Source organism: Dermatophagoides pteronyssinus, unplaced genomic scaffold (assembly GCF_027571235.1).
Source record: "Dermatophagoides pteronyssinus isolate colony J.1.1.1.1 unplaced genomic scaffold, Derpt_VIB-CSIC_2022.12 sq0020, whole genome shotgun sequence".
NCBI lineage: Eukaryota > Metazoa > Arthropoda > Arachnida > Sarcoptiformes > Pyroglyphidae > Dermatophagoides > Dermatophagoides pteronyssinus.
The window spans coordinates 214,529-239,318 of NW_027461544.1; the positions used below are offsets into that span (position 1 = coordinate 214,529).

At 29.3% G+C, this 24,790-nt stretch overlaps 4 protein-coding genes across 5 annotated transcripts; all 4 read right to left on the reverse strand.

The window, feature by feature from the left end:
* Nucleotides 1-2,446: 2,446 nt before the first annotated feature.
* On the reverse strand, nucleotides 2,447-3,490 carry LOC113792549 (uncharacterized). Its single transcript, XM_075822786.1, has 2 exons — nucleotides 2,949-3,490; nucleotides 2,447-2,882 (listed from the first exon to the last, which is right to left on the reverse strand). The coding sequence occupies exons 1-2, from the start codon at nucleotides 3,418-3,420 to the stop codon at nucleotides 2,536-2,538; spliced, it is 819 nt and encodes a 272-aa protein (XP_075678901.1). The 5' UTR covers nucleotides 3,421-3,490; the 3' UTR covers nucleotides 2,447-2,535.
* A 535-nt stretch (nucleotides 3,491-4,025) lies between these two features.
* LOC113792760 (uncharacterized) lies at nucleotides 4,026-4,804 on the reverse strand. The gene is made up of 2 exons (XM_027342689.2): nucleotides 4,266-4,804; nucleotides 4,026-4,202 (listed from the first exon to the last, which is right to left on the reverse strand). The coding sequence occupies exons 1-2, from the start codon at nucleotides 4,726-4,728 to the stop codon at nucleotides 4,120-4,122; spliced, it is 546 nt and encodes a 181-aa protein (XP_027198490.2). The 5' UTR covers nucleotides 4,729-4,804; the 3' UTR covers nucleotides 4,026-4,119.
* A 2,179-nt stretch (nucleotides 4,805-6,983) lies between these two features.
* On the reverse strand, nucleotides 6,984-7,643 carry LOC113792761 (uncharacterized). Of its 2 annotated transcripts, none has more exons than XM_027342691.2 (2): nucleotides 7,199-7,643; nucleotides 6,984-7,131 (listed from the first exon to the last, which is right to left on the reverse strand). In XM_027342691.2, exons 1-2 carry the CDS (start codon nucleotides 7,509-7,511, stop codon nucleotides 7,052-7,054), a joined length of 393 nt encoding a protein of 130 aa, XP_027198492.2. In that variant the 5' UTR covers nucleotides 7,512-7,643; the 3' UTR covers nucleotides 6,984-7,051. The 2 variants fall into 2 exon arrangements, with proteins under 2 accessions (XP_027198492.2, XP_027198491.2); XM_027342690.2 differs by having other exon boundaries at nucleotides 6,984-7,140; nucleotides 7,199-7,639.
* Nucleotides 7,644-10,334: 2,691 nt separating this feature from the next.
* Nucleotides 10,335-11,079, reverse strand: LOC113794018 (uncharacterized). Its single transcript, XM_027344100.2, has 2 exons — nucleotides 10,548-11,079; nucleotides 10,335-10,486 (listed from the first exon to the last, which is right to left on the reverse strand). Exons 1-2 carry the CDS (start codon nucleotides 10,969-10,971, stop codon nucleotides 10,401-10,403), a joined length of 510 nt encoding a protein of 169 aa, XP_027199901.2. The 5' UTR covers nucleotides 10,972-11,079; the 3' UTR covers nucleotides 10,335-10,400.
* Nucleotides 11,080-24,790: the final 13,711 nt, after the last annotated feature.

Here is a 24,790-nt window from a genome sequence, read left to right on the forward strand (position 1 = left end):
ATAATTAATTTTTCCATTGTTTCACAGAAAAATATTAACAATAAATAAATTTAATTTATAATTTAATTTAATTTAAATTCTACACCACATTATCATTATTACACATCAGCTGACATATGACCCTTGATCTATACGACTAAGTGTCAATGTTTAATAGAAAGTAACTTCATCATTAAGACCGTTAAATCGATGATACTGCTATCTCTGCAGGTTAGGGCAGCACGTGTTTCAAAATTACAAATGAACGGAAATCAAGCACATTCATATAGTACGAAACAGAATTTTTAAAAAATTTATTTAAAAGATCCGACGGGTTTTAATTTAAAAAATTAAAAAAATTAACCACACACCATTTATTGTTCTTTTTTGTCTGTTTTTTGTGATCATCTTCAAAATATTCCATAATGGATTCAAATTTTTTCAGAATGAATAGAAAACCAATAACCATTGGTGTGAATATCAATGGTACCAATAAAGGAATACGGAAAATATCACGTTTTCGCCAAATGATACTGCTTCGGTCGTCATTAACTTTTTTGATTGTCTTTGGTGTTTTATAGCGACGACGTGATAAAAGTGGTTTCGGATCATATGCTTCATCATTATCAGCATCGTAATCTGATGATTCTGTGTTACTATAGAAACTGATAATTTTATGAGCATTCCAATCACCAGAATCATCAACAAAGTTATTATTTTTAATTTTCTGATCACCATCAATAGCCATAACAGAACTGGCTTGTGATTTATGATCAATGGAATCCAATGTATTTTGAACATCGTCAAAATTCGGAAAATCCATGGCATAATCAACATTTTGCATTGGCCATCGATTTATTGAACGTGGACTTGATCTCCATTGTATTTCGTCATCATGATGAGTTTCATTGGTGAAATGATCAAGCCAATGAAATTCTCGAGAAATTTCATTTTCATCACCAATTCTTGCTTCGAATTGGCTCGTAGTTTCGGCATATTCCGCCGGATCTTTGGTAATTTTAATCTGTTGCGGAACATTTTCATTATCACTATCATCAGAGCTAGTGGTGGAGTTGATGAAGGTGGTGGTTGTGTTATTGGAAATTGTAATTTTTTTCATTTTTGTAGAGTTTTGAGTTTTTTTAATTGATTCGATATTAAAAATTAATTTCAATGTAAAAAATAAGAGAGTTTAAACAGAAAACATTTTTTTTACTAAAATTATTTACGAATTTATATGATTCATTCTGTAATTGTTAACTGAGAATTAATTATTAATAATCATAATGACCATTAGCAACAATAACAACAATATACAACCCAAAAACAACAAAATGATCACTGAAGAAAAAAAATCTCATCATCATCTCAAAAACAGGCACACATGTTTCAAAAGGAAATTCCCTTTCAAAAATTGCGAAAATGAAACACATTCATAAAGTACGAACAAGTAAAAAAGCAAGCAAGCATAAAATTTTAAATTCATTCAAAATTGAGATAAAAAATATTGCAAAAAATTTATTTACAAAAAAATTAAAAAATTTATTTTAAACATCACAACTAGTTCCATTTATATGATGTATTGATGTAGGTCTTTTTGAAGTTCTAATAAATTCATATTCTTTCAAAAAAGATATGAAATAACATACGAAAATCAAATATAGAACAAACCAGAGCAAAGCGAAAATTCGCATATAAATCATCCACCAAGGATCATTTTTCAGATCAGTGTTTTTATTTTTAATATTGGAATTAGTTGTTGATACGGAATTACGACAACGACGAGTTAAACGTCGAATACGTTGTTCTAACACTGGTTGCGGATCTATATCATCATCAATATCAGCATCATAATTTTTGGTTTGTTCTGTTCTAAAGATAACAATCATTTCCATGATATCGATCTGATTATCATCTTTTTTGTTGGTGGTATTCTTTTTTCCAAAAAATTTCATTTTTGTGATTTTTTGTTTTAAAAATTGATTCGATAAGAAAGATAAGAAATATTGTCAAATGCAGTAGTGTAATATTTTTCAAAATGAAAATTCTCATACAAAAACTGTTTCAAAATTTATATAATTTATTTGGTAATTGTTTCATCAGAAACAATCAAATTATTCTTTAATTAATTAACATAATTGCAAACCAAACACCATCAATACAACAACAATAAACTTTTACTTGAGACAGATTCACTATTCATAGCTTAGAATATAGCATAGAATATTAGATTCTTATTCATTTGTCATAATGCTATTATATGATACATTTCCTGAATATTCGTGTATCAATACTTCATTTGCTATTTTCTTGGCACTGGACTAGAGCGCCATTCAACGTGATCATAATGTGATTGGTTAGTATGATATATACAAAACTAAGATGACATATGACTAAGGTTCAATATGTGCTACACAGCCAATGGAAATTTAAAAAATATAAAAGTTAATGCGAACAAACATAATGATTAGAATTTAGAAAATTTATTTATTGAGAGGGACGACGATTTTTATTTATTAATATTTTGGATATTTTAACACATCACCACCACTAATTTTAATTATCCAAATTGGTATTATTTGTTGTTGTTGAATTTTGGTGTTGATGGTTTGTACGTTTTTTCAAAAGTAATAATAAAACGAACAAGACGAGCATAAATATAAAAAACCAAATCGGTGCAATAATACGTATATGTCGTAACCACCATGGATTTGGATTACTATTACCATCATACGATGAGTAATACGTGCAGCGACTATCTCGACTGCGATGATGACGACGTCTACGACGTCGTAGAAATGGTCGTTCATCATTATCATCATAATCACCATCATAATCTTCTGATTGTTCAGAATTATAGAAATTAATGATGGCATCATTATTATTGTCAAATTCATTGTCATCTGAATTGAAAAAACAACATTTAGTTAATTAATTAAAATTTCATTTGAAAATCTAATCTAATTTACCCCTGACTTGATTGAGTTTTTGAAGGCGATCAAAATTATTTTTTAAATCGCCAAGTTGATCATTATCATCATCGGATCCGAAATCACCATCAATAGCCATGACAGAACTGGCTGGTGATTCGTGTGGCACAGATTCCAAGGTATCTTGGACATCTTGATAGTTAGGGAAATCGATAGCATAATCGATTTCTTCCATAGGCCATCGGTTTTCTGTACCGGGCACAAAACGTGGACTGGATCTCCACTCGACTTCATTATGATATGTTTCATTGGTATAGTAATCGAGCCAATGAAATTCTCGTGATATGTCACTAGCATTGCCAATTCTTTCTTCAAATTGGCTTGTTGATTCCACATAGTCGGTGGGATCATTAATAATCTGCATTTCAATCCGCTCCGATTGATTTTCATTATCGGCATTGTTATTGTTAGTGGTGGTGGTTTTGTTGTTAGTATTTGTAAATTTTTTCATTTTTGCTTTTTTTGATAGATTCAATATTAGCAAATTGTAAGTGTAAGTAGCGTAAGGTTAATTGAAAACGAAAAGTATTCACAAATTTATATGATTCATTTGGTCATTGTTTCATCGACAAAATTCAATTATCCCCAATTAATTAACAATGACCAATAACAACAATAAACTTTTTAGTAAAACCAAATATGATCATGAAGTGTGTGTGATCATCATATATTTATTACTAGTATTTACAGAGGTTTATATACAAAAACTAAATTGTGAAATTACTCAGTTTCAAAGTATGTTACAATCACAATATAAAATAAAATCCTCTGCATAATAATTTTTAGTTAATGAATCGATCAATTAAATATTCTTCCTAATAATATTCCCATGGTATTTTATTTTGTACATGGGTAATTGGATCGATATTATTTGTTGGTTCATTGACGAACTCAACGTTCTTGTGGCAGAACAACATCATCATCATCAAAAATGATCAAAGGATGTTTGGCAGCGTTATTATTAATGTTGTTTGAATTCATTTTAGATAATTAATTATAATTAACATAATGTCAATTTTGAAATTATTGCAACAAAAAAATTGAAAATTGATAAAATTAAGAAATTGTAAAAAAATTTTAATATAGAAAATTATTTATAAAACATAATTCAAACATTAGAATTTTTAATTTTATCATTCAAGCTGCCGATTCAAAAACTAATATCAGAAGAACCTGATGATTGACTACCGCTGCAGTAACCACTTGTGGTAAATTCTTCGTCAGAATCTAAATCTTTAGAAATTATTGATCAAGTTAGAACAAATAATAAATAAGTGAAAAAAAAACATTATTTACCATCTAGGAATAAGAATGCATCGTCAGCATTAATGAATATTTCTTCCTCGTCATCTTCCATTAACATGATTTCATCGTCAGCGTTAAAAAACCAAACATCGTCGCCAACTATTCTGGCGAATTCCATGAAATCATGCCAATGAAATTCCCATGGTAAATCGTCTTCATCATGGGGTGGCAATGGATCAAATTGGTTTAAGATTGATTCTTGATCAATCGGCAATTCATTGTCAATTTGATCCATGTTTTCATTTTGATTATCATCATTATCATCAAATATAATTAAAGGGATATCAGCGGCATTATTATTGTTTGCGGACTGATCGTCATCATCATCAAATATTATTAAAGGTATATCTGCCGCATTTGAATTATTCTCCAATTGATTATCATCATCATCAAATGTAATCAAAGGAATATCGGCAGCGTTTGTAGAGTTTCCAAAAATGTTTTGTTGATTCATTTTTGTTTTATCAGTGTTTTTGATTCAATAAATTTGTGTTAAGAAAAATTTTAGATAAAGTAAATAGCGTAAGTTGAAAAATTAATTTTAAAATCTAAAACTATTCCCAATGTTATATGATTTCTTTGTTAATTGTTTTACATGAAAACAATAACATTAAATTAATTAAATATAACCGAATTACTTCAATAATCATCATCATCATAATAATGACCAACAAAATGATTGTTTTCATGATCATAAACCAGAACATGGTCAAATGGATCATAGATTATGAAAAAAATAATCAAAATAGTTCCAAAAAAAATTCAGTTGTTAATCCTATCTTTCTCTTGAATCGAGCGTAAATTCGCAGTTTTTGTAATGAAATTAATGAAATGGATCAAATTCATTGATTGAAGTGATCAAATTAAATAAATTCATAAAATTAAATTAAATTTTTTTTATAAAAAAAATCATCCAATCAAATCAATCAAATATTCAATTATCATCATGCTCATTCGAGTCGTCGATGAAATTGACATTATCTACTTCAGTTTGATCATCATTTGAATCATCAAATGTCATCAATGGGAATTGGACAATCCGATGATTTACTACCACTGGTTACTTCATCTTCAGAATCTAAATCTTCAGAAATTAGAAATTCGCAGTTATTGCAATGAAATTAATGATAAAAATTATATAAAGAAATATAAAATTTAATTAAAACATAATATAATTGAACATTATTACGCAGCTGCCTTGCGGTTGTTATTCTGTAGCCGTGATACAGCTAAAATCATTCTAAAAAGATAAATAATCACCATTAGTATAAAACGACAAAGTTCATAGTTTTGCATAAGTTCATCATTATTGTCTTGATGATTTAAAATTATTTTACCAGGATGAACTGGTGTCCACATGGGAAGATGATATTGGATATCATATTCGTTATCATCTTCGCTATATGTGCTATCAGTTTCGATGATAACATCATCAGAATCTGAATCAGAATCTCCCGATTCTATGGGAGTTGATGGCCTAGCAGGCGCAAAAATTTGGACCAGTTCGTCATCATCGTCCGTATCTGAATCATCATTGTCGATGCCACTGAAAAATTGTATGAACCCGTATTGTCGGGTAAATGTGACAAAATCATTCCAGTGGTATTCCCATGGAATTTCATTATCATCATGGGTTAAAGGATCGAATTCCTGGATAATAGATTGATTAATATAATCAATGTTATTTACTTCAGATTCGTCATCTGAATCATCAAATGTCATTAACGGACATTTGGCAGCTTTGTTATCTGAATTCTGTTTATCTTTTGAATTCATTTTGTTTATGATTTTTGGATTTTTGATTCGATAAAGAAAAAGATAAAGTATGGTGGAAAGTGTTGAAAATTTAGTGCGTATAGTATGTAAAAAGTGAACCATATTAACGAAAACAGTTTACAATTTTATATAATTCATTAGGTGATTGTTTCATCAACAAATTCAATTTCTCTTAAGTAATTACATAATAACAACAACAATAATAAACTTTTTTTTGGTAAAATCAGATAATCAAATTAAATGAAATTGACAGATAATAAATGCAAACAGATTCGATCATCTACAAATTAATGTAGGAAAACTGTCTCTATTTATTAAACATTAAACTCGTATTTATATATTGCAGTGGAGTGTTGCGCATGCTAATGATGCTACATATCTCCCCCTGCTGGAGAAAAAAAATGACAATTTTTGAAAATTAAAAAATGAAAAATACAAATTGGAAAAATTGAACAGAAATTTTGAAAATTTGGTTAAACATAGATAAAAAAAGGACACATTATTAGAAAAAAACGCATTATTTAGTTATATTTTAAATCTCTTTTGAATATAACTTTTCATCACTTTAATTTCTTCATCATTGATGAATACGACATTATCGCCATATTGACGATTAAAACTGACAAAATCATGCCAGTGATATTCCCATGATATTTCATTTTGATCATGGGATATTGGATCAAATTCATTGATGATCATTGATTCAATTGTAACTTCGTATGAACCATCAGTATCATGAAAAATAATGAAAGGATGTTCATTTATTTCCTCCGATGATACATTACTAATTTCGAAATCATTATTGCTAATTTGTTGTTCAAATTGGCGCGAAGAAACAGCATGTCGCGAAGGATGGTTTGCGATAAAGAAATCCGAAATATTTGATATATTTGGATGTGTTATGTAAAAAAATCAGGAATTTCTGCCGATAAATTCAAATTCAGCAATGTAAAGAATATTTTATTTAAAAAAAAATTCACTGAGAAAAGAATTTCATTCATTCATTTCTTTAACCACTCGGATGGTGGTGGTGGCAAATTTAGTGGCGGTTTTATATGATTGTCGCCAGGAGCTTTGATGTCTAATAAATCTATTTTGAAATTTCAAGTTATTTTAAAAAGCAAAATTAATAAAAAAAATCAAATTACCTCGATGATCTTGAAAGTTGTCAATATTGACAACATCAACTATACGAGAATCATTTTCAATTTCTTCGAAGTTATCCGGTGGACTAACTTCTTCAAAAATTATTGGCGTTGAACGCCAATGCCTGGGTAAGTAGCTCGTTTCAACGGTGAATTCGGATAGCCATTCAAATTCACGAGCTATTTCCTCCTCATCTGCGATTCTTTCTTCAAAGTCCGCAGTCGATTCAACATAATCATCACAATCTTTATAGACTATGAAATCAGGATGAGGAAGATTTGGTTTGTTTGAATTTTGTTGTTGTTTAGAATTCATTTTTGTTTAGAATTTTTTCAAGATAAAGATTCGATAAAAAAAATTTGATGAGATTCGATAAGCGATAAGAGTTTGTATGTAAGTGTAGAAGTTGTAATAGATGTAGAAATAGAAAAAAAGAATTAGAGTAAAAAGTAATTTCTATTCGATAAAATTCTAACATTTTTATATAATCCATTTGATTATTGTTGTTATCAGTTGTTTTTTTTATCGAAAACAGAAATAAAAAAACGAAATAACTTTGTTTTGTAACGATAATAATAATAATCATTATTGCGATCAAAAAAACATAGTTACAACTGAAAACAAAATTGAATCGGAATCGGAAACAAACAAACAAATTTGCAAAAACAATCACGTGCTTTTGCGCAAAAGGAAAAACAACAACAAACCGGAATCAGCAGCAAAATTCGAAAAAAGCTGAGTTTGTTCATTGACTGTTTAGGTGTAAATAGCCATTACACACGTGCATTATTTTCATTTACGTTTTTTGAGATAAAAATTGAATAAAAATAAAAATTTCAAACTTTTTATAAAATTAAATTAAGTTTTAATGAAACGATAAATTATTTTTTAAAATAAATAAATAAAATCATATCACATATCACACTCATTCATTCTTACTATCGTCCAATTGATTCGATGATGATGATGAAGTTGATGGTACAATTTCATTGGAATTTGATGAATTATCATCATTGATTGAAATTTGTTTTATTTTGATCATATTTGGGCTAGAATGCCACTTTAAATTTGTAGTATCATTGCGATCAGTATTCTGATCGAGCCATTGAAAATCCAATTTCATTTGATCTTCATCTTCGATTGTTTCGGCAAATTGCCTTGAGGTTTCCATGAGATCGTCTGGATCGGGAACATAGAAAAAATCATGCTTGATCTGTTTGTCTGTTTCATTTTCCAGATCATTGTCATTGTTGTTGTTTTGTTTGCTATTTGACGATTCCATTATTTTTGAATTTTGATTGAATTTTTGATTCGATATTTTGAACAATGCAAAAATGTTTTGGATGTAACATAAGAGTGTGATATGGTTTAAAATAAATTCAACCAACTAAAATTATACCTAATTTTATATAATCCTATGGATTATTGTTATTTATCGATTTTCAATTTGTAATTTTTTTTAATGGTCACAACAAAAACAAAAAAAAATTCCAAAGAATTACGAATATAGCTTTGTTGTTGTAAATTACAACTATGACATTTAATCATTGAACATTTATTTTTAAACTCTAATAATTCATTCATTTGATTGTCTTATATATACAATGTATTTTCCATTTTGTAGTGTGTTAAGCTCTCAGTGTCTCATTTTGTTGTGTTCAATGAACGAAGAAAATAAAATTTTTAAAGAAATAAATGTCTAAAAATATAAAATATAAGTTTTATTTAAAAATTATCACTAATTTTTTATTTATTAATCTTAAAATTTAATTATTATTACTATTAATTTGAGAAAAAAGAAGAATCACATATTATGTTTGTGATCTTCATATGAAATTGATAATGATGATGATGATGGTGTTGTTGATATATCGGAATTTGTTTCATTATTATTATCAACCGGTTGACATATTTTGTTATTTTTGTTCGGAATTGGCGTAGAACGCCATTGAACCCCCGGGTTATTTTCATATGTATTCGCATATAACCAATCAAAATCGAATTCTAATTGTTGTTGATCACCAATTTCTTCATCAAATTGATCGGTCGATTGCATATGAATGGTTGGAATGAAAAAGAAATCATTCTCGATTTCAATATCCGTATTGTTTGCGATTTCTTTTTCATTATTTGTTTGGTTTGACTGATTATTGTTGTCGTTGTTTGTAGATTCCATATTTATTTTTAGATTTTATAATGATGGTATAGTAAAAGTGATGAAAAGAAATTAATAAAAAATAATTTCTAGAATAGCTAAAACTTTCAACATATAACATTACTTTTATACAATCCTATGGATTATTGTTATTATCGATTTTCAATTTAAATAAAGAATTATAAATATTTTAAATTTGAATTGAATTTTATTTAAATAAAAATTTACAAACAAAACAAAGAAATACAAAAAATTAAATTAACCGACTAAATAGACTAAAGTCATCATTAATTCATCTTGGTAAGTATTGGAGTAAAACCAATTAAAATCATCGGATACCTGATCCAAATTGCCAATTGTTTCTTCGAATTGGCTGCTAGACTCTAATTGATCTCTTGGATCAGGTATATAAAAAGAGTCTTGCTTTATATTTACACAAGATTTTCGTTATCATTAATTGCTGTATTGGATTGATTGTTGTTTTTCGATTCCATTTTTATTTGAATAATTCGAGTGTTATCAATAAACCACGTAGATCAATAAATCGTAATCGTAATCGTAATCGTAATCGTATTCTTGAATGACCACAGTTTTTTTTTTTTAAGGAGCATAACTCCAAAATTTTATTGATATTTTGAAAGAAAAAAAAAGGAAAAAAAAGTATAAAATAATGAAAGAAAAAAATTTTTTCGTAACAATGAATGACCACAGTATTATGGTCATTTTGTGCTCTAAGCATGGGACTTGAACGCCATTCAGAGTTTCCATAATGTGTTCATGTTAGAAAATGAAAATCACGTAAATTTATTCTTTTTTTGGCTGCTCGTGTGTTTCCACAAAACAAATAATACTGATAACAAAACAAAACGAAAAATTCATGATAAACATTTGAGATTCGAAAGATTAGATAAGTTCGCGCAACTACGAAAGATAAAAAGTGTAAAGGTATTCAAAAGTGAAAAAAATGATTACAAAAAACTAACTTATAAAGAAATGAATAAAATTTAATAAAAAAATAATATAAACATAGAAAAAATAAATTTACATGATTAGTCATCATGTTCTAAAGAATCAGAATGGATCGGTGCCGGTGGCACACTCACCGGTCTTGCATATACATCGGAGTCTGAGTAATCTAAATCAAATAAAATTTAGTAGAATATCATAAAATTTTTTTAAAAAATGTTTTCATTTACCTCCGAATTGTTGCATTATGTCAGGTATACTGACATTGACAAACATTCCACAATCTTGAAATGATTGTGATCTTTGATATGAGTATATATCGGAATCTGACTGGGAACGTACATCATTATAAGAAACGTTCCCAGAGTATTCGTGTACGTTAGGCACACTTCTTGCACGTTCAATATGTATACGTACTGGTGGCAGAGGGCTTGAACGCCACTCTGCATTCCGATTATTTGTATGATTAGCAAGCCAATTGAAGTCCTCATTAATTTCGACTTCATCTCCAATTCTTAAATCAAATTGGCTCGTACTGTCAGCATGATCCAATGGATCATGTGTGACTAGAAATTCTGCCGAAACATTAGCATTAATGTTGGCTTCATTGATGTTGCTGTTATTGTTAGAATTGTTGGGTTGTTGAGAATTCATTTTCGAATTTGAATTTTTTTTTTTAGATAAAAAGATTCAATAATTGTTTGTAGTTGCAGAGTATAAAGAAAAGAAAGAAAAAATGAAAAAAAGTAGCGTAGTTGAAAAATGAATTTAGATTTATTAAAACTATTACTAAATTTATATGATCCGTTTGATAATTGTTTAACCTTTTCAATTTTTTTCAGCTTAAATTAATTATATAAATCTTAATTAATATTTCCAAATTAATTGATAATAATTTCATTAATTTCATAATGACCAACAGGCAACAACAACAAAATTAAACGGAATCAAATTACAATAGAGAACCAAACACAACATCCAAAAAAACCCAATCTTTCACATCTATTTTTTTAAAAGTCGGAAACCAAAAAACACATAAAAGTCTTTTGGATAAATGGATTCTGGATTTCATCATCATTTGAATGAAAGAATAATAAAGCTAAAGCTGATTATTTTAACCCTTCGTGGACGATGTAAATGACATTTGATAGAATTTTTTTAAATAATGAAATAAAATTTTAATAAATGAAAAAATTTTTTTATGAAACTATTTATGCATCATCATGTTCCAGGGAATCTATGATGATAAATTCATCGCCCGATTGTGTTGGGCTTGATGGTGGTGCTGGTGGTGGTGATTGTCGTTGTTGTTGCTGTTGTATCGGCATATCTAATTCCAAAGAATCTAAAATGAAATATTCGTCCGATACATTGATTGATCCAGTTGTATTTGATTCTGATTCAGTTAATATATCATTATATGATACATTGCCAGAATATTCATGTATCACTACATCATTTGTATTGCATGGCACTGGACTAGAGCGCCATGCAACCGTATCGTAATGTGATTGACCGGTTTGATAGTCCAGCCAATTAAAATCACGATTTATTTGATCTTCATTGCCAATTTGTTGTTCAAATTGGCGCGATGAAACCGCATGTAGCGAAGGATCATTCGTGATAATGAAATCCGAAATATTTGATATATTCGGATCGGTATCATTCAAATTCGCCGATACATTTTGATTTGTATTTTGTTGTTGTTGATTGTTGTTCATTTTTTTTGAAATAAAAATTCGATAATAATAGATAAGAAAAAAATGATATGAAAATGATTCGATAGATAAGCAAAGAGTTTGTAAACGGTGTAGAGTTGCGATTATAAAAAAGCAAAAAAAAGCAAAAGGATAGTGAAAAGTTATTTTTATTCATTGAAACTATTACTAAATTTATATGATCCATTTGATAATTGTTTAATTGTTTTCCAATTTTTTCAGTTTAAATTTAATTTTATAAACCTTAATTAATAATAATAATTTCATTAATTTCATAATGAACAACAGTCAACAACAACAACAACAAAATTAAACGGAATCAAATTACAATGGAGAACCAAACACAACATCCAAAAACCCCAATCTTTCAAATCTATTTTTTCTTTTTTCGAAAAGTCGGAAACCAAAAAACATAAAAGTCTTCATACTTTTGGATAAATGGATTTTGGATTGCATCATCATTTGAATGAAAGAAAAAAGCTAAAGCTAAATATTCTAACCCTTCGTTGACTAAAAGACACTTGATAGATTTTTTTAATGAAAAATTTTAATAAATAAAATAAAACATTCAATTTTATTTCATATATAATAAAATCAAATAAAAGGAAAAGCCATAGATACAAAATTCATATTTATTAATAAATAAAATAAAAAAATTTAAGGAATTTTTCTAATATTTATTCATCATCATGTTCCAAGGAATTATCTATGATGATAAATTCATCTCCCGATTGTGTCGGGCTTGATGGTGGTGCTGGTGGTGGTGATTGTCGTTGTCGTTGTTGCTGTTGTATCGGCGAATCTAATTCCAAAGAATTTAAAACAAAATATTCGTCCGATACATTGATTGATCCAGCTGAATTTGATTCTGATTCAGTCAATATATCATTATATGATACATTGCCAGAATATTCATGAATCAAATTAGCATTTGTATTCATTGGCACTGGACTAGAGCGCCATGCAACCGGATCGTAATATGATTGGCCCGTTTGATAGTCCAGCCAGTTAAAATCACGATTGATTTGATCTTCATTGCCAATTTGCTGTTCAAATTGGCGAGATGAAACCGCATGTAGCGAAGGATCATTCGTGATAAAGAAATCCGATATATTGGATAAATTCGGATCGGTTTCATTCAAATTCGCCGATACATTGTTTGGATTTGTATTTTGTTGTTGTTGATTGTTGTTGTTCATTTTTTTTTTTTGAAATATAAATTCGATAATAATAGATAAGAAAAAATGATAAAAAATGATTCGAAAGATAAACAAATAAACGGTGTAGAGTTGTGATTACAAAAAGCAAAAAAGCATAAGCAAAAGGATAGTGAAAAGTAATTTTTATTCATTGAAACTATTACTAAATTTATATGATCCATTTGATAATTGTTTAACCTTTCCATATTGTATTGTTTTTAATTTAAATTTAATTTTATAAACCTTAATTAATAATAATTTCATAATGACCATTAGCAACAATAAAATTAACTTTTTAGGAAAAATTAAACGGAATCAAATTACAATGAAAAACCAAACACATGTGTGAAAACAAGAAAAACTATGTTGTTTTTAATCTATTTTCCGATCTTAAGTAAAAGTCGGAAACCAAAACCAAAAAAAAGACACACAAAAGTCTTCATTGACCTAAAGATCAAACTTTTGGATAAATGGATTCTGGATTACATCATCATCATTTGAATGAATTTAAAAGTCTAGACGAGAAGAATTTCTTCCTTTCATTCGTTTTTACAGATGCGCAAATCGATGATTATGATATAAGATTACGAAAAAAAGTTTGATAATTTTTCCAAACGTTTGTTCATGTTTGTTTGATAAACATAACATAACAAAACCATCAAGTTTCATTCATCAATTGTGTAACTAAAAGAAAATTGAAAAATTTCCTGGCATTTTTTTCCATGAATGAAAAAACTATAGCTATTCATTTATTGATGGAAACCACAAACCCCAACCATCAATGAATGAATTTTTTTGATTCAAATCAAATGATGTTTAACATGTTTGCCTTTTTTTCTCCAAAAAAAAGAATATAAATCATTCAAAAAAAGATTTAATGAATGAATGAAACATTTGATGATGATGATGATGATGACCAGAATTTCTTTTTCATTTTCGGTATCATTTATATTTTGAAACATTTTACAAACATTTAACACTCAGTCAATCTCTGTGTGCTTTTTCACCGAAACAAACCGAAATACCGAAAATAGAATTTGGCTGCTGCTGCTTACCAAAAATCTTTCTGTTTCGCAGAGGATTGTTCAAACAAAATTTTTCTTTTCTTTCGGGCGCCATATTGTTTTGCGGTTTTAAAAGTGAAAATTTTCATTGAAATAATAAAAATCTCATATTGAGAATTAAAATAAACAAATTTAATTTGAATGAAAGAAAATGCAAATATTTTCTTTCATTCATTTAAAATGCAAATTCCGGTTACCCAGAAAAACATCAACATCAAAAAAGACACCATATAATTATCCCCTAGAGAGAGGGAGGAGAGAGTGAGTGAAAAAAACATGTGTCATGTTTGAACATGACAATCCTCAACGCAGACACGTGTCCACAATCACCACAATTGATGACCACGTGTTTTCGACGATAATAATCATCATGTTTCACACACAAAAACAAAAAAACGATAAATCTAATCATCAAACTAGAGAAGGGAAAAACAGCAAACAAACAAACAAACATCTGTATGATGGGTTGGATGGATGGATGGGTGTGAATTATGACCAAAAAAACATTACATCAGAAAAAGTCGAACAAACGATGATGATGATTACCATGTAATGTAATTCTAATGATGATCATTTTTTTTATGTTTGTTCGACAAAATGATGATGAATGAATTTTACCAGTGAGAGAAATTCACCAACGAATTAAACATCATCATCATCAAAATCGAATTGAATCGGATGGTTAGACACACACACACATATATAGTAGCCTGAATAAATATATAACCAGAAGCTTAATCAAATGCTGATGATGATGGTTAGTAAGAGAAAAATTAATGTCAATTTAATGATGGACATTATCATTATGATGATGATCAAACAAACATCAAGATGAAATGAAATGAAAAAAAACGATAATCATTTTTACATTGTCGAAATTGTTGAATAAATTTTTTTTTCGGTTCTTGTTTCGATTTCAATTAAAATCAAATCTTTCAAAAATTCAAAAAAAATGATGATGAGGATAGTGGTTCAATTTGTAATCCAAAAGCACCTATGTTTTTCTTTCATTGAAGTAAAGTGATAAGCTATCAATATCAATGCTTCGAGCATCTTTATTTTTTTTTACATAAAAGATATTCAGACTTGAAAATCTTCACCATTTGAAAATGTTTAAAGTGGCCAGAAAAACTTGTTGGCAAATTGCAAAATAAAAATTTTATTTTTTGGCGATCAAAAATTCCAAGTCAAGATGATGAATAAATATTGATTGAAAATGTTTGTTTTTTTTGCTGGCCATTTTGGATAAAAATCTGATATCATTATCCATTGAATGACGATACAAATTTTGACATTTCGGCTCTCATCAGACAGGCTACAAGATAACAAGCAAAAAACATTAGGAATTTGGCGAAAAACAAACATGACTAATCTAATCTGATCCGGCCAAGAAGACGACGACGAAGAATTAAAATTGACAACCACAAAAAAAAGTTTCAGACATTTTTTTAAAAAATCTTCAATTAAACATTTTCGTAAACATTTCTGAAAATTTTTTCTATTTATTTTAACCAAACAAACAAACACTGAACTAAAATGAAATGAATGAATGGACAATACTGATTTATGACGACTTGATTTATTCGGACACAAATCAATCGATCGATCGATCGATCCCCGTACTACCACAGTATGTGATCAATGTGCATTCAGAAAGTAAACATGGTGTAAGAATGAACAAATTTTTTTCGCACTGTCCATTCATTCATTCATTCATTCATCATCACCATGATCCTTACATCAGATGAATCAATGTTTACACTGTTGGTCACACTTTATCTTTTTCATCATCATCTTCACCATCATCATGGTCTTTTTCTTCTTCGGTAAACATTATCGGGATTCAAAAACTTTTCATCCATTACAAAAGTCGACTTTTTAAAATGATAATCCAAAAATTCATATTGCTATGCATATTAGCAAATTGCAACAAATCGATAGAATTGAATCGATGAATGAAACTTAATCAGCAAATAGAAAATCGGATTTTTTGTTTCCCTACACACACACAAACAAACAAAATATCAATGATATTTTAGGCAGGTAAAATGAAATGAAATGAAAAGAAATTCATTCGAAGGTCGTTTTAAGCTGAAATAGCCGAAAAAAATAAACGGCAAACGACGAAGAACAATTTACAAAAGAAAGTATCAAAAATTCTTTAACAAAAATGTTTGAAAGCAATACCTGTGCCTGATTTGTTGTAGTAAAAAAAAAGAAAAAATACCTAGCTAGCTAGTTAGCTCAAAACTCAATCAATCTAGCTCAATCAGTATGTTTAACAAATGAAAATGAAATGAATGGAAAATATAGAAGAATAGAGAGACAGGTAAACAGGTAGCCGCCGCCAACATAATAACAACAATTTTTTTGGGGACAAAAAGAAAAAAAATAATGGTTCAAAAAAAATCGATTGATTGACTTGCAGGGAACTGCAGGTAAAAAAAATATAGATATTTTTTTACCACTATTCTATTCAAAATGTTTGAATTCAAACCAAGAAAAAAAACAAAATTCACCTGAAAATATTTCATTCAAAAAGAAGCAGAAAAAAAGGGTAGAAATGATATAAAGACATGACTTTCAGATTTTTTTTCTTTTTCTTCTTTTTCCTTGAGTAAAGTAAAAAAACCGCATAGGTATCGTAGATATAATAATAATGGTGGAACAATATGGTCAACCAAACACAATGGACCAAAAGGAATATAATGTTTTCAATGTTGTTACCGATCATCATCAAATGATCTATGTGATCATTGATATCATGGTGGTGTTTCAATGGCAAAGATTGGTAACCCACCATTATTACCACCATGATCACCACCCTATACCAAAAGGTGATCTGATTTTCTTTGCATTTCATTTCACCTTCCTCTAGTTTTCGCTCACCAGTTTTCACATTGAGCCATAATTCTTTCAAACAAACAAACAAAACAAAAAAATCATGATAGTTACGAAGAAAAAAGAGTTATCAAAAATTTTCTTGGCAAAAAAAAATGTTTTGCGTTGGCGATTGACAATCTAATCTAATCATTCATATTTGTGTAATTACAAATATCCGAACATGTATTTCGCCATTAATATAATGATTACAGGGATTTTACAAAAGAAGAAAATCCTTGTAATCATTACACAAATATGAATCAATCGCTTTAGGACACATGAATGAACCCTCATAATAATAATAATCATCATCATTATCCATTAAAACCGATCAATTTGATTTTTGTTCAATAAAAAAACAACGAATTTTGTTGTTTTTGTTGTTACAAAACCAACAACAACAACAAACAAAATATAAGGGTAATCAACAGCCAAAAACGAAAGAGATACGTTAAAAAAACAACAACAACAACTCAATTATCAACGGTCAGTATTTTTTTTCAAGGGACCAAAGTTTTCTCGTTGTTGACCAACCATACCAAATATGAAAACACCAAACAAGGCCATTTTTTTGCATTGGGAAAATGAAAATGATGATGATGATGGTCAAACACAAACATAAGTAGCTCCTGTCTAAATGTTTTGATCTCAATCAAATTCTATAAATGACAGGACAGGACAGGCAAAAGGACCATAGGACCTATACAGGATGATAATTCAATTTTAATTCAATTTTTTTTTACCAAAAAAATTGATCTAGTTGTCACGCACATCATCAACATTTGTTAACTTAATTTTTTCATTTTTTCCGTGTGTTCAATCAAATTAAATGTCATACATACATCCAATGGGGAAACGCGTGCATACAGCCTCTCTCTCTCTCTCTCTATCTTTGGAAACATAAATTCAAAATGTCAGATCATCATCATCATCATAATCATCAATGAAAGGTCAGCTGGTCCCCGCGTCTGATCCTATCAGATCAATTTTTGTACCGAAAAAAAAATTTCATGTTAAAAGTAATTGACACGGTCAATATACAAATGGAAACAACAACAACAACAAGTGGGGAAACAAACAATGTCCAAAAACAAAAACAAATCAACAACCAATCAAGTAGGGTAAGGTGACAGCATCAGTCTACAAAAATCAAAACACAATATTCGTGATGATGGTTGGACATATGGATGTTGTTGTTGTTGATCAATATCAAAAGATCAAGATCAAAAATCTTTTTTCTTTCTAGATTTTTCATATTTGATAAAACATTATCATTATATTTCCAATCATCTGGCCAATGATTTTCAGGTGAATGATCAGGCCAATGAATGAAAATAATCCTGTTTCATGTTTAAATCATGTTGGTGATTTACTTGTCATCAACCCAAAAATATTGGTATCTGCAGCTGTATTTTCTGTTTTTTTTCTGGTTTTTTAATCAGTAAAGTGATCGATTGATCAATAAATAAGATAAGAAATTCATAGCCCGTGGTGGAATCAGAAGAAAAAAAATCCTGGTGTTACCCAGGTTATTACCATATCGATCGATAGATCGGGTTTTTTTGAATTTAAAAAATTGTTTGTCGAACAACCAAACCAAACCAAGATTTTTATCAAAAAAAATGAAAGGAAATGATAATAACCTACCGTTTTTGGTTGAAGAAATCGTTGTTGTTGCTGTTTTTAAAAACAATTTTCACACACCAAACATATTTTGATTATCCGGAAATTCGTTGCGGTTGTTGATCAATCAATCGATCAATCGAAAACGATGAAAATTTCATAAATTTATCATTGACGAACATTGAAACAAAACCAAGCAAAACATCTTTGAAATTTGAACACAAACACAATCAAATAATGATCAAATTGATGATATTACCACCATCAAAACAAACAAAAACACACAAAATCAGACGATAATAATAATCATAGAATTGAATCATCACACGGCAAACAACAAGAACAAGAAGCCGACAAACAAATCACAGAACAGAACGGAACAGAAAACCGCGAAAATAAACCAGGAAAACTTTTTCTTTTTTTTTTTGGATTGAAAAAATCACGAAAACTTTCTTTGGGTTGAAAATAAATTGAACACAAGGAGGATATCAAACACGAGGTAACATAGAAAACACCACCGTGATGATAATCAAACAAATTTTGAATTTTTTCGGGTGATTTTTGTACCACAAACACCATCAACCAACATGAACAAGATAAAATTCCGAATGATTTTTGTTTGGTGAAAGAGCAAAGAATACTATACTTTTTTTCGAATGAAACTGGTCTTATTTTTTTTTTTTTTGAAAATTTGCTAGCAGCATACGTATTTCAATGCAACAATTAAAACCCTCCCACAATCATACTATTATCTTTGACCACTACTATAACAGAAAGCATAAAGTTCTTCTGTTCTCTTTTGTTCGGAAATTGCTGCGCCTAAAAAATATTGCTTGTACGCATGCGTAAAATTGCTACAAGTTACAAACAAAAAAACAAACTTGTTGCTTGTTCTTTTGATTCATTTGATTTTTGGAAAAGAAAAAATTCTCCCAAAGTTTTTTTTTCACTGAAAATGTCTTTATAATATCTTATTTTTCCTTACTTTTTACCCTTGGGGCTTTTTTTCTGAAAATAAAATTCAAAAAAAAAAATCGAAGAAATTCGGGCCAATTTTCACTGAAAAAACTTTTTTATTATAAAGACATTTTTTCAGTTTTTTTACAATCATCATTTTAGCCAGAAGAAAAAAAAGGAGTGTGTTTTGGGTGTTCGATGATTGGGGGGAGGAAAGTTTGAGCTGGAGGGAGAGGAGGGGGTGTTTCGTTTTAAGTGATATCGTTGTTGAATGGTGGTAATTTAGCCAAAGAAATTTGCTGAAACATTTTTTAAAACAATTTTTGTTTGTTTGTTTTTGTTTTTGGTCCAAATTCACTCGTAAATTGATACTGCTAATGAAAAAATGAAAATCTTATTCAATAAAACGAAAAATTCTTGCGAAAATGAATTGGCCAATTTCAAGGTCTTTATCAATTTCGAATTGATTGATCGAACGATTCACACACACCAACACAGGTTTCTTGATTGAACTAATTAAATTTTTTGTTTTTTTTTTGACTTTTGGTGTTTGGGTTGTAAAAACCAAAAAAATCTCACACTTTTGGCAAAAAAGTTTCGAAAAAATTTTCCTGAAATTTTATCTGGCAAATGGAAAAAAAAAGAAAAACTAGCTCCAGTTTGGTGAAGAGTTTTGAACAACCCAAAACAGACGACGACGACAACGATGATGATGGATTAAGACATTATCTTCGTTTGATGGTGGTGGTGGTGGTGGTAATGTGATAATGAATCGCGTATCACAACAAGAAACAGGGCCAGCATTTTTTTGTTTAATTATAAAGCAAAAAGTAAGCAAATCTTTTCGACGATGATGATGATAATGATAATGGACATAAACATGGTTGTAATCAACATCATCATAATAAAACATCTTCTGATGTTAACACCATGATGCTCGGATGGGCAAAAAAAATGTTTATTTCGGATTATTATCATTTTTTGGTGGAAAACTTAAACAAATTCTCCAATCAAATCAAACAACTGATCTGAATGATTTTTATCATCATCATCAAACAAGAACCCAACCAAATGAAACATAACCTCCTTGGTAATAATAATGCCATAATAACACTCTGATTGTAAAGTGTGTGCAACTTTCAACTGATCGAAAGAAAGAAACCTGTGTAAAGAAAAAACATTAAATTAAGCCATTTTCATCATCATCTTTCTTCGCCATCATCCTGATGATGATCATATAGTTTGATTTTGCTCGTTTCTTTTTCATTATTGTTGTTGATCATTCATTCAACAACAACAGGTACCTTCATTCCAGGTAGATTCATTCATTGGTCTTTTGATCGATTCGGAGGGGTTCGGCAAACTTTGTTTTTTTTTTTTTTTTTGGGTCCGGTCCGGCTGACTTGAGAAATTTTTTTCATAAAGAAAAAAAAGAAAATAATGATAGCTTCTGATGATGATGGAATATTTTTCTTCGCATTCTCGTGATGATCATCGATGATGATGATGATGATGATGAAGACGTGCCAAATACAAACGCGCGCACCACCAATTCACCATTATCTCATCACGGACAAGATAATGTTTTTGAACGTTGAAAAATAATGGTCGTGGTGATGATGATGACCATAGGTGTTGTTTTCATTCATTTCAATTTCGACAACTATATTTAGATCGATCGATCGAAACTATCGATCGATCAAGGTCCTACTCTTCCAACAAAAGTTTTTTCTATTTTTGTATTTGAATTTCATTTGAAAAAAACACTTGAAAAAATTTTCATGACCTTTTCAGGTGAAATTTTAAAAAAATGAAGTTTTTTTCCTGTCCAAAAGGACCTAGAGTTTTCATCGAAAATATCATTCTTGTTTCTTTTTATCGTGAAAAGACCACCACCACCACCACCTTTCACCTATATGATCTTGATGGTGGTGAGATTTGGTGATCATCATACTCGATGTGTGGTGGTCATGATTTGCTTCACAACATCATCTAAGATCATTGGTGGTGGTGGTTGAATGACCATTCGAGGAAAAAAATCATAAAAAAACATTGGAACCAATACCGAAGGGTCATTTCAAGTGAGAGAGAGAGAGAAAAAAAAAGGTCAGGTCAAACACACTACATATAGAGCGAACGAATGATGAAAATTAAGTCATTAATTTGTTGTTTGTTCATTCAATTTTTAAATATTAGAAAAAAACTTCAATATCATCATTATCAACAACAACTCACGAACATTAACCAAACGAATTTATGAAAAAACCATTAAAAAAATATTAGATTCTTAGATTCGTTTCTGTTAAACAAAAACATGTAAAAAATTTTATGGTTTTTTTTAGTTTATTTTGGTTTTGTTTTTGGTTTTTTGTTTTGTTTTATTCAATTTTGAATCAAAAAATTAATTTTTTTCCAGGAAAAAAATTGATTTGAAATCGATGATTATCTATCATCATTGATGAAATTATGAATCAATCAATCAATGGTACTTGTATCATCAATGAGTGTGGTAAATAAATAAATTTTCTGTACAAATAACCAAACAGCAACAATAAATAAAGAGAAACAAATTTTCTGTTCAATTTTTTTCAAATATTCAAACAAAATTATTTCATTTTTTTTTTGTTGAAATGAAAATATCAAAAAAGAATGATTTGATGATGGTGATGACCACTTGAACTTTTTTTTCAATTTTCTTTTCAGGTGTGTGTGTGTGTGTTAAATGTGAATGCTAAACATAAATATTTTTAACACATTCTCCCAGTTTTCAAGTTGTTTCAGGTCAGATCAGATAGTTTTGAGTTCATAGGGTTTATTAGTGATTCAGAAAAAAAACTGTTAAAAACACACACACAGCTCTTTAACCCTGTTTGATAATCCAAGGAAAGAATTTTCAGTTCAATTTTGTTAGATAATTTGACAGGTCAGGTTTATAGGTTTTTTTTCGGTCAGGATTTTTGCAGGTTACCTTAAGAAACAAAACAAAATCATAGGGTCCATCATCATCATCAACGACGATCATATACCACCATCACTACCACCCGAAATGTCAGACCAGGATCTTTGAGGGCCAATAAAGAATTCAATCATCGAACAAAATGAAAATATTTCCCCATATAGCAACCAAACAACATCTTTATTATCTTTCATATAAACATCATAATTATATGCAAGATAGACACTTGTCATGTGATATGATGATGATGATAATAATGGTAAAACATCTTTATCTTTTTTTTTGATGATTTTTTGTTATTATTGTTGAATTTCAACACCAACCATCAATATGATGATGATGATGGCCATGACTATTTTTTTTGATCCATTTAATCATTAGGTATATGCAAAATCAAAAAAAAAAAAATCAAAAATCATAGGTATTTGCGATCAGGTTATCATCATTTAGAAAATAACAAACATTCTTGTCTTCATTTGAAAATTATTATTATTTGGTTTTAGAATTCTTTTTTCGATCGAATGATAATGATGATACAAAGCTGCAGTCATCTGATGATTCTCGAGAGATCGATGGTGGAAAGAAAGTAAAACCCGAAAAAAACTGAACCGAAATTAAGCAATTATCATTCTGTAGGTCGGTTATGCATGACAATTTGTTTGTTTGGAGTTTGATTCGTTGAGGTAACCCTCTGGTCTGTTGATGATCATTATTATTATCAACATTGCTTAATTGAGTGTATTGTTCGTGATTATGATGTTATCCAAACGACGACGACAAAGATAATGATGATAATCTACGGGAAAAAAAAGATGAAAACGTGGCTAGTTTTGGTTTTATCAGATGATATAATGATGTAAATGTAAAGATAATCAACGTGAATAAAAGTCATTATCAATAAATGAAAATTAGATCAATTTTTTCGTTTGTAAAGTGTATCAAATTTTAATCAAAAAGACTAATTATGCTTCAGGGTTCCCCATGCTTTGTTTTTTTGCATGCTTGTGAAAATTGAAACTCACGAATTTCATGAACAAGGACAGGATAACCCTGCTTCAATTTTTTGCTTTTGGTTTGGTTTGGTTGATTGGAAACATTAGTGAAAGTTTTTGTTTTTGAGTTTCAATTCGTTCGTACAATGGATCAATTTCAATTCGATTGAACAACTTTGTTCGGAGAATAAATATCGAAATGAAATTATTAATGGCACCGGCTACGACGACGACGATGATGATGGTTAATGGTTGATTGAAAAAAAATCGTCGATCGACGACGAAAACTAATGGGAAAAAAAATAATGATCATCATTATTTTGACCGATCGGTCGGTTTGTTGTTTTTGTTTCGTGAAAAAAATGTCTAAATTAACTTTTGGTGGTGGTAGTATGATGATGATAATAATCGTGTATGGTGGTGGTGACGATGGTAATGGCAACAACAATAACAACAATCATAATAATCATCATTAATGTTTGGGGTGAAATGAATCCAATTTTTTTTCTCAAAGTCAGGGTCATAATCATCAACCTAACCTCACTCAACTATGAATCATAGTCATAGTCATAGTCATCAACCTAACCTCACTCAACTATGAATTCATAGTCATAGTCATAGTCATCAACCTAACCTCACTCAGCTATGAATCATAGTCATAGTCATATTCATAACCATCAACCTAACCTAACTGAACTATGAATCATGGAAATTAACAAAAAGATTGGACTTTTGGTTAAAATAATAAAGTCATTATCTTTTTTCAGATTTTCCAAGATTAAATAATTATTTCATTCAACATTTGTTGTTGGTTCATTTAATTTACAAATAATGACAATTAAATTATATAGCTCGTGGTTTATTCATCAATTTCATTCTCAAGATTTTTATCCATTAAGAAATGATCATTAACAGAAAAGATCATCATCAAGATGAAAAATCCTAAATCAGATGTAATCCAGTGTAGGGCACACAAGAAAGAATTTTATCAATTGTTACAAATTCCTGATTTCTGTTTGTTTTTTTTCTGGATCATCATCATTATCGATCATCATTAACCAATCAATTTGTTAATCCGTTA